Source organism: Falco peregrinus, chromosome 4, assembly GCF_023634155.1.
Source record: "Falco peregrinus isolate bFalPer1 chromosome 4, bFalPer1.pri, whole genome shotgun sequence".
NCBI classification, from domain to species: Eukaryota; Metazoa; Chordata; class Aves; order Falconiformes; family Falconidae; genus Falco; species Falco peregrinus.
Genome location: NC_073724.1, coordinates 7,365,229 through 7,379,737, shown reverse-complemented (window position 1 = coordinate 7,379,737; position 14,509 = coordinate 7,365,229). Strand labels below are relative to the sequence as shown.

Sequence of the window (14,509 nt, the reverse complement as noted above, 5' to 3'; positions counted from 1 at the left end):
GGAGAGCGGGCTAAGCAGGGGAGGGTACGTCAGGGTGAAGGGACCAGCCTTGGGGCAAAGGGCTTTTACAGGAATTATTGCAATCATCTGCCAGGCAAGACGGAGGGAAATATTGTGGTGTCCAGCACAAACAGTGAGGGAGTGAAACTGGGATTCAGACCTGGGCTGCAGTACTGTATCACCCTCTGACCTGCTACACAGGCTCGGGTGCAAGGTGGCATCCATGTCCCTCTGCCCTCCGCAAAATGGGGTTGGGTTTATGTCACGTACAAAGACTGAAGGATCACCAAGCAGTGGTTCGGTACTCGTGGGGTTTGCTCAGCCATGGCCAGGCTCAAAGAACCGGCATCTCAGACCTGCAGCAGTGGGAAACCGCTTGCTAAAACGGTTTTGTGTTTTTAGGCTTTTAAAATCTTTTTTTGATTATGCGTCTCTCTCGGTTGTCTCTCATGTTATTTCTTCTGTAGTCTGCATCAACAAGCCTGAACAAATATACCTGACTGCAATTATCCCATCTAATTACCAAGGACATCTTTCTATCAGCACAGATAGCTGCCCTTTCCACTCTTTGTGTATTTATTATTTCCCTCTTATGCTTGCAGAGTAAGTAACTGCTAGGATCTCTGTGACACAGGCAGGTGACTGAATGTGTCCCATCCTGTCTGTGAAGCTGGTAGATGGTACCTGGATCTCCTAAATTCCCAATTCTTTCCAAGCACAGACTACTTCCATCTGGCAGCTGTTGGAGTAATACTGGAAAAGGATCCTCCAGCCCCTTGGGAAATACTAAGCTGGAAGCTCATGTTCTTTTTCAGAGAAATCTCTCCAGATCTTACCAGAAATGAAGTCACATGTACCTTATTTCTGGTCAAATGACCATTTCATTGACAGCCAACATCAGGTATACTTTTGTGGGATGATTAGCTTGCATGCCTCAATCTCATATGAGGGAAAAAAAAAAAAGATAACTGAGTTTCATCTTATGGAAATTAGTTATATATAATTGCAAAAATAATACAGGATTTCTGAGGAAAATTTAGTGTCAAGTGTCTCCAGCAATTTAGTCTGTCTGGTGGTGCACAATCACTGTAATTAATTACTGTCATTTTATGGAATTGGCTCTAATTACCTGATGCCTTTCCACTAAGGATATATCTGAAGCATCTTCATATTGCAAATGCAGGCCTAATTTTTTTACCCCCAAGCTTGAAGTTAGCAGCCAGTACACAGGATATTTTGTGGGGTGGACAGACGTAATCTAGCTGAGTTTACTGTTCAATTAATGCAAATAGCAGAGAGTAAGGCACGGGTTTGGGGACTTGGTCACATACTGCAACCAAAATACAGCACTAAATGAAATGAGGGATGAGTGTAAGCTGCTGGCCTGGGATGCGGGGGAACTGATTTCAGTTTTATTCTCTGCCCCACACTTCGTGCATAATAATGTGCAGATAACACCTCAGTGCTTTACTTTCCTGTCTGTAAAGCAAGGAAGTAAAGGCTATTAAGATTTCAAGGTTTAAAGGTCAAGGGGAGTTTTACTTGGAGCTTGTGATTCCTGACGTGACTCATACTGGCATGAAAGCTAATATCCCACCAAGGCTGTGAAGAGGGTGGTGGTAAATGTCTTCCATGAAGAGTCCTTCTTCTGGAACACCCACACAGAGTTTCATTTTGAAACGGTGAGATTGACCCATTTTTGCAGGCTTTTGGAGAAGGACGGGTTGGAGGGATGTGCTGGTGAACTTTTGCACGTTGCCATGTGTGGGGAAATATTCCTTCTGATGAGAAATGGATTTTCTCCCCTCTCTGTGAAAACACTTTGCACTGTAACGAGTGATTCCTTTAAATAATAAGTAAGATCAACTACCCTATAAGCCCTTCAAAATCTCACCACATAAGAATTGTTATATTCACTGAACACCTTTCATTAGCATTGCTAGAGATAAACCCTCTCTGCTTCTTTGTATCTTCACAAAAGCTTTTAAAAGTGTCGACTTCTATCTGCAGGAAACAACTGTTATTAATGAAGCAGCTGGATTTCTTTTTAAATAGGTTATTTTGCAGCCATTTGCTTTGCTAATTATTAACAGAAATGCTGATGACATATCTACAGTGCTTTGGGATGCTGAATATTATCTAAAGTCCTTTTAGAAAGCATTTTAGAAGAATAAACTGTATCTGAAGCGTTAATTGAAACTGTAAAATAATACACAAGGAAACCAGCTGCAGAAATGATTAGCTCACATTCCCCCCCAGCAGTTTTGCTTACAAATACATCTGATGCAATGTGAGAAGTATTGCTTCACAGTAACATCACAATTTTGCTGATGTCGGTTTCTATTAATGTATCCTAATAAGTAGTTACTATTCTGATAAATGAATACATGTGAAGAAAAACTGGAATATGGCTATCACACTAGAGCAAATCAGAGAAAAGTAATTCTCTCTCATGAATTAGCTCAGTATTTGGTTTTCTTCTCTTCTATGAAACTCTGCACACACACACACACGTGTGTGCACAGTGCGGAGTTTCAGGCCCAGGCAAGTTTTCCTGTGGCACTGATGGAAAATGACAGCCCAGGGAAGGCCCAGGTATTCAAACCAGTGGCAGTCTGTCTGCTGCAGGTGTATGGAGGGATGAGCTAGAAAGGCAAAGGGGGTGATTTTTTAAACCTGCCCAGTTTTTAAGAACTTGAAGAAGTCAGACTCTCCAGAAAAATAACCTGACTTGGAGAAATCTGAAAATTCTCACCATAAACTGTGGTGCTGGTGATTCTGACAACACAGCAGGTATCTGTCATGTGTCTTGACAAAGGAAAATTAAAAAAATAAATATTTGGGAGAGTTGGTGAAGAGGACAAGAAGAAATATTAGAGTTAGATTGCTATGAAATACTCAAAAGCAAAAGGAAGGGAGAAACTATGTTCAGAAATAGCTAAAAACTATGTTTAGAAATAGCTAAGACAATAGCTCTGATGTGCTTTCAGGGCAGTATCCTCTGTTCCAGATGCTCTTCTCTTGTGACTACCTCTTTTCTCAGCACACCATCAAACAAGTACTCTTTGACTTTATTTCCCTCTCTCTGATTTAAGACTTTCTAAAGCGTTGCTTTTTTTTTCCCCTCTGCCTATCCACTCTTTTCTCTTAGCAGTTCCTTCGTCCTGCTATCAACACATCCTGGAATCACCATCATCTAGATTTTCATGCAAATATTTTCACAGCTCCTTATTGACCACCTTTGCACTTGGGATGCCCTTTCAACCAACTTCACAAACCCACAGTTCCCCTACCCCCCATCCCAACCTTTGCCTACAACCCCAGCTCAACTGTTCTGCAAGATGGAGCTGGCAAGGTTTTAAGATGAATTTGAAATACTTGACAATCAAATTATTCACACAGGGTCTTATGTCAGTAGGCCTCCGGAGAATTTCCAAAGGTTCTGTTAACAAAAAGACTATTTTAGGATAAATTTAGCTTAGGAGGGTCCATGCTTTCCTTCTGCTTTTCTAAGAAAAATTCAATACAATCGTGCCAACTTATTATTCATGCTTTCTGTAGCCCTTCTTTAATGTTTGTTTGTGACCTTTGGGGGTTAATTAATGTCAGGACATTTCACCCATGAACTGTTTTCTAATTCAATTTGTTAAATGCAAGTAACCATACATAATTATAAATCAATTACTGAGTCTATTCTACACTTCACCAACCAAAAAAATCATAACAAAGTATTTTTGAAGGTGATCGAGAAAAATGAACCGGTTCCATAAGGCTAGGCGTTTGTGATTCAATTTATCTTTTTCTTCAGAAAAACACTATTTGAAATTCATTTTGCTAAATATGGGAACTACTTTTGTAGAAGAAATCAATTATATTCTTAAGTTTAAATCTTCTTTTTTTCCAGACATGCTCTAATGTATCACTGTACCTCCGAAATGTGCCCTGGGGAAAATGCTTCTATTCTTCACTAAAAATCCATGAATAACATTATGTAGAAATTAATTTATGATAAATGATTTAAAATCTTAACCTAGAATGGTGTCTTATTCAAATGTCATCAGAAAATGATACCTCACCCGCAGAAAGGAGTCAAGGGATCCATTCTCCATGTATTCAACTACAATCATTACTGGTCTGCCTGCAAAACAGCAAATATACACATTAGGAATATAGACATATTATGGGGCTTTTATGATTCCAGCTGTTATGCACAGATTATTCACAGTAGTTAAATACGTTACATATTTGCAAAATCCTCATTTATACCACAAACACAATTCCCTGTGTTATTCTCTAAGAATTATTTTTTTTGTTTGTGTGTGGTACTAGACTAGCTGAATGCACACTGTTTGCTCCAGTGTTTCCTCCCCTTAAAAAGGACCAAAGAAGCACCTGCTCTTTCCAAATAGCAACACTTGCTGTGTAATATTTTGGGATATATTTGAGTTAAAAAAAAATAAAATTCATAAACCATGTCCAAGAATTTATAAATGCAGTGCTACACTTTCCTTCTCAAAGAAAAAAAATATCTCAATGATTTAGGGGCATACAGATAGAAAGATAGAAGGGAATGTCACAAAAAAGCTGTCCTAGAGGGGGGTGCGTGTATTGGGTGTGTATAATCCAGCAAAACTCTGAATTCCTATGTCTGTACATACATAACATACACAATGTTACTCAAATCAAAGGTTTGCTTAACTAGCACAGCCTTCCTGTAGGCTTCCAGGGTGGGATCATATCCGAATTGAAGAAGAATAACACATGACATTTATTTCTTAAAAGAATATCCAAATCCGAAGATGAACTTTTAAACTGGGTGCTTAACTAAATACTATTTCCCTGTTGATACCCAGGAATAAACTACCTGGAACTGCTTGACAGGAGAGGCCCAATTAACACATTAATCAGGCTACACAGTGAGAACTTTTTAAGAATTGTTAATATTACAAAGGAGCCATTCTAATATATGCAAAACTCATGTAATGAACAAGTATGTTAGATTAGGAAGCAGGCAAAACATCTTAAAAATGCCAACTTTCATTCCGCTGAGCACGCCCATCTCTGGGTGCCAAGTGGTGACCCCATAAATCTGCCCATTTCATGTTCTCAATACATCAGCTGTTCCAATATTTTTCAATTCCAAAGGAAGCCACTTTCATGCTTTTTTTTTTGTTTGTTTTTTGGGTTTTTTTGTTTTCCCCCACCTCTCAAAATATGTTTGTGCTTTATTTGGAAGAGGGGATGAGAAACAACCCCAGTGGTCAGGGTGAGCAAGCGGAGAAGGGCGTTGCGGCCGTTCCAGCACAGCTGTCCTTTCTGTACCTGCTCACTTGCTGTTCAGTTTGGTTACTACTGGAAAGCAGCTATTAAATTGTCCACAATACACAAGAAGCCACAGCCAGGTTTTTCTCCTGAGCTGTTACAGCTAACCTTGAATTTCAAGAAGTGAATGAGCCGTTTCTCTGTTCACCCCAGCATGTTGACTTGGCCTTCCTGGTACACTGGTGATGCTCATTCACGCAGCTCAGTCTGGTCTTTCTGGGGTTCCTCACAATATTCTCTCATTTCTTCTAGTAAAATTTGGGGTTCTTTCTGTATTCACCCTCATGTTTAGGCCCTCAGTGTGCTTCATAATATTGGTGCAGTAGCACGTTTTTTTATGTGTGAAAATTCTCAGATGCCTTAATAGTCTTTTTGGATAGCTTTTCTGAAGCGTGAAGAATTACCAGCTTCTTTATTTTTTAATTGAATGTTTGGTCTCAGCTGCAGATGTGCATCTGCCACCAAATCAATTTATATTCATCTGCATCCATTGGTTATACCCTGGTTTTGCATTAAATGATAAATCACTGTTAAGCTCTTAGAGATCACAGCATTTTAAAAATCAATGTTTTCTTAACTTCAGCTTGCTAATGATGACTAGTTGTATAGCCTAGTCTCTTTAGTTTCAAGCACACGAATGACCTAGATTCCCTTACCTTTACCATTTGCTTGCTGTCAAGGGGCTGACATCCCCATGTGAAAGGAATATTCTCTAATCTAAAGAAGTAAATAAATGGCAGCCTGATGCTAGAGGATCTTACCATATGCAGAGCTCTCAAGCAAGCAGTAATTTCTAAATTGTTGCAGACAAGAGCATTTGCAATAAATAGGGATGTAAAGCTGGATTTCAGATGGTATATTCGGTCAGGCACCCAGAAATTTCTCTTTCTGGGTAAATCAACAATTCAAACAGCTTTATGGAAGATTTGCATTTGAAGGGACTGGCAAGTGGAGCTATTGAGCTTTAAACCAGTGCCCCTAGTTTCCTGTTGGTAACCCTCTGGCACCCTACACTTTCTGGAAACTATTTTGTAAGTTTCTCTAGAGGTTCATAGGCTCTTGTAACATCTTTTATGCTCCTTAGGTTAATATCCTTCAACAAAAATTATTTTCACACTCAAAGCAATTTTTAATTCTGCGTTCTCTCACAAAATATTCCTCCCTCCACCAAGCCTCCAACAAACTGTACTTCATTTTGCTCAGACCAACAATATGAACTTCTAGGCTAAAGTAACTATGAAATGTATCTATATGCATTTATCTGTGGATTTAAAAAAGAGATTTCAGTATTTTTCACTGGATAATGTTTATGAGTTTTTAACCTGCTCAATGTGTTCCTTTAATCACTTGAAATGATATGCCTTAACTTAAAACCACACTTTCTTCCCCATGATAGCACGGGAATGGCATGATGGGATAAATACACCAAAATAAGCAGCATTTGGCTTCAAACAGGTTGCTGTATGTTGGAAGATCAGGATGTCATCAGGTTTTCAGGAATTTTGGTGAACGATAAATTTAGTCACTCGGGCTGATAGCTTCCCACAGACTCAGTCTGTGCCACTTGCCATCCTCCCTAAATCTCAAATGAATGTGATGCAAGATTGTCTCGAGACACCACAAAAATGAACCCAACTTCATGGCTTGATTATCTTAAGCAAAAACCTTAAATCTGGATCCTAACACTAACTTCTCAAACACTCGTCTTTTAGTGTGCCAGCACTTGATAAAAGATCCTATTTTGGCTGTGAGTTTAACGTATCACTGAAGATATTTATGTATTCCAGGCTGGACTGTGACAGGCAATATAGTGAGAATTTTAGTCAGCATATTATTTGTCTTTGGAGTACCTGTAGATCAAAAATGTCTCAGCTATTGTTTTGGTTGCTTGAAGATATAGTAAAAAACTCTGCTACACAGCAGATTCCAGTAGGTACATTTATCATCAAAGCAGTAACACACAGATTCTATTCCCAGCAAACAATTTGTTGCCAATAATTTTAAAGGTTTGCAAATTTCATACAAGGATCTCTAAACATCTCACGAATGTAAGTACATCAAGTGTCAGGAGATGTAAGGTAGGACACATCTTGATTCCAAAGGTGCAGGAAAAACAGGTTCAGAAAATCAACGAGCCCTTTCCTCTGGTCAGTACAGCCCACCCAGCCAGGCTGTGCTTGGTCACCAAGACACAATGCTGAATTTTCTTCCCTAGAGCAGTAGCCTGCAGAGGCACTTGAGTGATCCCATGGTTTGCTGGTGGCTGCATGAAGAGACTCCCCAGCTCACAGATGGTTGAAGGACTGGGGCAAGCAGCTGGCTCTGGAGCAGCTGGCTGAGATGTGAGGGTGAGCAGCTGACTCTGGCACATCCAAGGGTAGAATCCAACATTGGGCACCTCAGTCCAGAAGATCAAGTCACCAGTCCCAAGGGCAGGCTGTGGGGCAGACTGGGGCTGGGACGCCCAGTCTCCAAAGGGTCAGGGGGTGGCACCAACCCAAGGGCTTGCGTAGAACAAAGTTCTTAATAACACACAAGGCTATGGATGACAGTAGTTGATGTTAGCTTCATTTTAGCTGCAAAGAGCAGATGCTATCCTTTATATTGGGGTACAATTTGAGTCCAGGAAAGAGAAAGGTCTGTGCTGAACCCTGTACAAATACAGAATACTGCTTTCGCTTTAAAGAGAACTAAAAAAAATGACTTTGAAAAATAATAGTGGGATATTTCTAACCTAGTGAAATTTTTGCCTCTAGACAAAGAAAAAAAAAGACTATTACTTAGATTATGAAAGTCCATGTTACTCTCATGGTACTAAGAAAGATGAATTCTTCATCCCCAGAACAAGGACAGGAATGAATTGGGGGGTGGGGGTGGGGTGGAGTGGGGAGGGGAGGGCAGAGAAGTCTCAGATGGAGAAGCAATCTCTGAGTATTTTATCATGGGGTAGGCTAATGCAGTTCTGGAAGGCCCTGAATCATTTTCCTCTATTTGTTATTGCTTACACATACAAAACATCAACATCTTTACTTGAGAAACAGGTTTAAGGACAGACTCCGTACAGGGAAGACAGCATGCACCAGAAGGCACTCGTGAGACCAATAACAAGTTCCCTCTGAAGCGTGGGTGCTCCTCACCGGACAGGTGGACACCTAAGCTCTAGTTTAAAGACTTGAGCAGTCCAGGCGAGCGTTTTCACACAGGTACAAGCATACACACTTGAAAAATACCTGAAGAAGAACCAGGTTAATTCTAGAGTCAAGTTCTACGTAGGAGAAGGCATGGAAAAAGGACACTGAAAAAGGTGTCAGCTTGGGCTGAGGACTTGGCACAGAAGACAGAGGTCAAGAGCATCTAGGAGAGAAAATCAACAGATGCTGCTGGAGGAGAGGACACAACTTCATGTTTGAATTGGGGGAGGACAAAATAAAAGGTTTGAAGATGGATTCAATTATCAAATGAGCCAAACAAATAATTCTTGCGGCAGTTTTAGATACCCAGCTGTGCTGCATTAGGGAGGACTGTGAGAAAATAGACTTTTAAAGTAGAGGAATTATATAGTGTTCTGAGGTTCTGTTTTAACCCTAAACAAGCATTTTACACGCTATGTATATTTAGCATTTGCAGCATCTTACTGTAACAAATTTGTCATTTAACTACATGCTTAACAATATGAAATTATCATATTTATACATGATGAAGCTATAAATAATCCTGCCCCTGACACGCGTGAGGGATATTGGCTAAAGCAGCTTCCCCTCCTTGCACATGGAGTCACTCTGGCAGATCCATGTCACTCCCACCAGCTCAGAAAGCCAGATTGAACACACAAGAGCAGTATCGCTGCTTGGCGTGATGCAGGAAGACATGGATCTCATTACTCAGAACTTGACTAAACCTGTGGAAGGTGTAAGGGTTATTCATTGCTTTGATGCAACTACTACCTTGTGGCACGAGGCTGACTGCTTTTGACAAGGTGGGCTTTCTTTCCTAAGAAAGTTCTTCACGGGAATTCTCCCACCCAGCTGTACTGCGATGTCGTAAAATAAAACCAGCATAAATGACAAACACTCTTTCTTGATGTCATGCCACCTCAGAAGATGCTACAATTTTGTATTTTCCACTGATCAATCTGCTTGACATTGTTTTTAATAAGCAGAAATGCAAAAAAGAAAAAAGCCACACATTGCAGACTAATGTAAATACAATTATATTTAAAACTCAAACAATATATATTTTTAGTTATCTTTCTGGGTTTCTTTTGTTTTGTTTTGGTTTTGGTTTTTTTTTTTTCCCACAACAGAAGATTTTGGCAATTTTTAATTTAATTGAGTGGTGGAGCGATGAATAAGGAGGAGAATCTGAAGTGTCATATCAGTGACAAAATATTCAGCTTGTTGTCTCCTGTTGTCATTTTAAATAATGCAGCGAAGCCCACTTTAATGAATTTTTAATGTAAGATTAATCCTCCTAAAAGAATACAGTTAGAACATGTTCATTTCTACAGTCTTTACTTATAATGGGATCTTTAATACCCATTATGGGAATAGATCTGTGAACATAAACAGGGTATTTATTCTTCCACTTAAAAAAGCAAAGGTTGAAATCTCTTTAGTTCATATAAGAATATATTGCTCCTGGGGCGCAGGAGCCTGCAAAGCACACGCAGCCATGTCCCCCCCTGAGGTGTCCAGGGCTCAGAAGGCATTCCTAGACCTCACCCTAGTTCCATTCATTGCATATGCCTCAAATAAGAGAGCCACTTGCCAGGGCATTGCAGCTTCTTCCCTCCTCCTCCTAATGATGCATTTGCTCGCATCACAGAGGAATTTCAGCGAATGAAAAAAAATATTTTTTTTTCCATAATGCAAAACCAATGGGGGAAAAAAAGAAAAAAAGAAAATGAATGTTTATGGTAAAAGTCATTGAAAAACATTCTGCCAGGTTTTAAGTTGTTAGCCCACATCAACACATGTGAAGCCAACGGGAATTCTGTGGCCAGCCATCTCACTTGCGTTACTGACTTACTTCACAGGAGGTCCCCAAGACCTGTGTTCCAAAAGCCTCAAAAAGTAGAAGCTGCAGTTCCAACCCCCTCCTGGAGACTTCAGAAGCCAGTTGGCAAACAGGACAGCACTGACATATATACATCTGCTGTTGTGGGAAACCACACAGATCGAGCCTACTTATCTTGCTGTTAGTTCTCTTTCTATTTTTCTGCATCTGTATACCGCTTTTCATTACTGAAATTAGTTTAGTCAAAGGAAGATACCTTTGCAAAATTGAATCATAAAAAAAAAAAATGAATGAGCATGTTACTGTCTATTTTTTAGTAAACTATGGCCATATAGCCGTTACTGAAGAAGATTTATTGTATCAACACAATCTGAAAATACTGTTCTCTGAGCTTTTTTTTTTTGTAATTTTATATTAAATACTTTCCCCCTCGCTACCGTGTAACCCACTGGCAAGAATTTACATCTGCTGGTATGTTTTGGAAGCCAGGAGAAGACTGTATGTATACTTCTAAAATACCATCTGAACCCCCCTGGCCCTCCTCTCCTGCCACAGTGCTGCACTGCCAGCAGTTCTCCTGGTCTCTCCCATGACACAGGGACAATGTGCTTTGGACAACAGATGTTTTAGTGGTCTCCAGCATTCCGCAACCCCTAACTCACATCACTCCTCTGGTGTGCCTACAAAAGATGTTCCGGAAGGCTTTGAGGAAAGAAAAGTGGATCTGTAAAGAGAAAGCAGCTGCACTGTTTCCATGATTTATTTTCTTGTTCTTGTCTTTCCATGGAGAAGCAAATGGAGTGGAGTAGAAGGCAAACCCAGAAGAAATAGGTTTTGGTCACTAGTTGGAGGTTGGGTAAATGAGGGAGAAATACTGGCTAAAATTATACCATAGAAATACAAAAACTGTCCCAAATTTTGACTATTTCCCCCTACATTTATACCTTCTATCCATACATCTTTGAAAAAAATCTGAATTTCTTCAAGTTTCCATTTGTTGCGTTGTTTATCTGTATCATCTATTTCTACATATTTATTAGCATTACAAATACAACAAGGATGAAGAAAGTTCCATTTTATTCCTGATGCTTATATTTACATGTTGTAAGCAGAAATAAAAAAGAATCGTCTTCACCATTAGGGCGAGATGGCTTATTAGAATCCAGAAGTACACATGGAGGGGAAAAAGAGCTGGTGCGGTTGTAGGCCAGTTCTGAAAGCTGTCGCATTAGCTGTTCTGAGTATGTCTGAAGCATCTCATTTGAGAGCTTTGCACTGTTTTTCAAATATTAACCTATAAACACATAAATCCATGCTATGTACGGTGAAAAGAGAAGATGAGCTGAAGTGGCTTGGCTGAGGTATCACAAAAAAGAAGTCCTCAGCCTGCAAGAAAAAGCTGTGGGAGCCACCATATCTGCAAAAAGTGCACCAAGAAGGCTTTGCATTGCCTTCATGTTCTCCTGATCCTTAGCGGGCAGCATGCCAGCCTAGGCCCTTGGGATAAACCCATGTACCCTAAAAAAGTAATCTATCCGAATTGTGGCAGTTGCCCAACAACTTCCACCGATCAATAAAACAGCTGATGTTTGCATCAAAATCTTGGTTATGTACCCTGGAACTGTTCTGTCATCCCCACGCCTTGTAAGGACCACTTTCTGCTGACTTGAAAGAGGTTTTAAGAGATGACAAATCACAAGTCAGCACAATGAACAGAGCTTAAGGATCGCTTTTGAAACATCCTATGTCAAATACTAGGTTATATCATCCCATCTTAAATCAAGAAAACCCATCATTAATGGCAGCCTTTATCAGTGTGTGAGTAGGAGGGAGAATGCGGAGTTGTGTCTTTGTAAGAATAGGTAATTTATTAGTGACCAGCCACAAAAAATGTGGGCATTCAGTTTTAGTTTAATATGTTCTGGGGAAAAAATTAACTCAATTAAAGTGATACTGGCATAAGATTTATATTGCTTAAAATTTCACTCACAATCTTAAACGTTCCAGCACTTTCACTTTAGCACTGAAGCAAAGAACAATAAAAAAATTCCATAACAAATACCAGATTCTGTTGAGATTCAGTTTGAGAGAGATACTTTTGCCCAGTTAGTTTAACCAAAACAATTCACCTCACTTTTTCATAAGTGCATTTCAGCATATTTTGCTTAATCTAATGACATTTCAACCTTAAGTTACTCTTCACATTTCAAATGTTCCTATGAATATACATCCTCTTGTGGAAAGAGCAAGGGATGTTCTTTGGTTCAGAATTAGTCCACAGCATCTGACTGCATCAAGGATCACTTGCCCTATTGACCCCAGAGCATGTAAAGGAATTTAAGCAAAATTAAGTCTGTGTATCAGGGGCTTCTGCAGTTCATCAATATGCAGCACACCATGATACAGAACAAGTACTTATGGGATGTAAGAAACAATGCTTACTTAATCTCTGTTGTGAATTTACCCATTATCATAGGTGTGTTACATTTAGAAGCTGCAAGCTACAACAGAAATTTGAAAATGAGCAAAATAAAAAAATTGAATACGTAAGGTTACAGTAAAACATGGTTTGGGTCTTTCATAAGTATAATGACATGGTTAAGGTATTATTTTAATCCTACTCTGAAACATCAGATCGTTTTTTGATTATTCATTACTATGCCTGATTGTGATATTTATACGATTCTGACATGTCTTGAATATCCTTTATGTATTTTTTCCATTTACTATTTGAGCACACATACTTTGCCCTTATTTCCCTTTGGTTGACATAAACTTTAAACTTCTGAGCTATACAAAACTGATGAGTTATCACCTCCTGCATCATTGTTTATGAATATCTCGCTGCTTTCTACACATGAGAAAGGCATCATTTCCCATTTCAAGAAGCAGTGGAGGCCACATATCAACACTCCTGATGTTTCTGAAAGCCACAAAGGAAGCTCTGGTTGTAACGTGCAAGTTGCTCAATCCAAAATTAAGAAAACAAAACATCATGTGTCAGGTTTCCAACAACTAAATGATGCACTGCACCTAACATTGTGACTGTTTTGTGATCTCATGACTTTTTTTCTTATTTCTCTGAGGCTTTGTACCTTCAGGACATGCAGGCATACATTTTCAAGCTTCTCCCTTCAACCCTGAGTTGTAGAAGATGAACAAAAGCCAAGAGTTACAATGAAGATGGGTCAAGCAGCAAACCTCATATACTACTTGAAGAGATAAAAATATGAAAACACATTGACACATGAAGAGGAAAACCAAAAGCGTTCATCTCCCAAAACTTAACTCCTGTAACTGTAGAGTCATCTGCAGCGCCAGCAATTCTAGTAATTTTAGTTAAGACTGTTCTGAGAATGTAAAAGGAATTTCAAGGGAAGGAGTCAAATTCTCATAACTATGCAACACAAACTAGTCATATGAGTCAGTCCAGAACTGTCCAGTGTTCACCAACTGTATAATGCACCTAAACGGGTTTGTTAAATATCGGTGTGTAAAATCCAGAGTTCACAGATTATTTCCCGTACATGGTATTTGGGTCTGGGAATGGTACTTCAGCAAGTTGAATTTGGTAAAGGTACACCGGCTTCCTACCTAGAACAGATCAACCCATCCCTACATGTTATTCAAGTTAACTATTCCCCCCATCTCCCACCTCACAAAGTCAGAAAATTTGGAATCTGCTTTCATATCCAATGCTTTCAGGCTAGGATAAAGAGGGAGTTCAGTTTTGGTTTTATTTTTTTCTCCTTTCACCTCGAGACAAAGAATACCTGTGTGCAGCTTATTTACAAATACATTTATGTGTGTATCCACCAGGCTCCTCCAGCTGTCCTCTTCCTGTCTTTCTGCTCCTGTTAGTAATGAACAGCAACTTGCTTCAACTTACATGCCTGTTACAATAAATTACCGCATGTGCTGAAGTCAGATTTTAAAAAAATATGCAAAGTAGTGTATATTATGAAAAAAAAAGGACCACATATGCAAATAAACTTTTCTGAACTTCTAGGGCTAAAATATTTGGAGTTGTTTATAATGACCGTCTGGGCATGAGATGAGTTATTTAGCAAGGGTGGAGAATTAAGACCTCCTTTTTATCACATCCTACACTCAGAACTTAATCCTAGTTCTACAGTTCAAGCTAAACCCTAATGGACCAGTACAAGAAAGT

The 14,509-nt window shown here is 39.4% G+C and overlaps 1 protein-coding gene across 2 annotated transcripts in view; it reads right to left on the bottom strand.

The window, feature by feature from the left end:
• Nucleotides 1–14,509, bottom strand: part of EPHA6 (EPH receptor A6) — a 513,074-nt gene that overhangs the window by 65,667 nt on the left and 432,898 nt on the right. For both annotated transcript variants that reach the window (XM_055803065.1, XM_055803066.1), the window contains one exon: nucleotides 4,077–4,138. In XM_055803065.1, coding sequence (XP_055659040.1) covers nucleotides 4,077–4,138 — 62 coding nt within the window. The remainder of the gene's footprint in view (nucleotides 1–4,076; nucleotides 4,139–14,509) is intronic.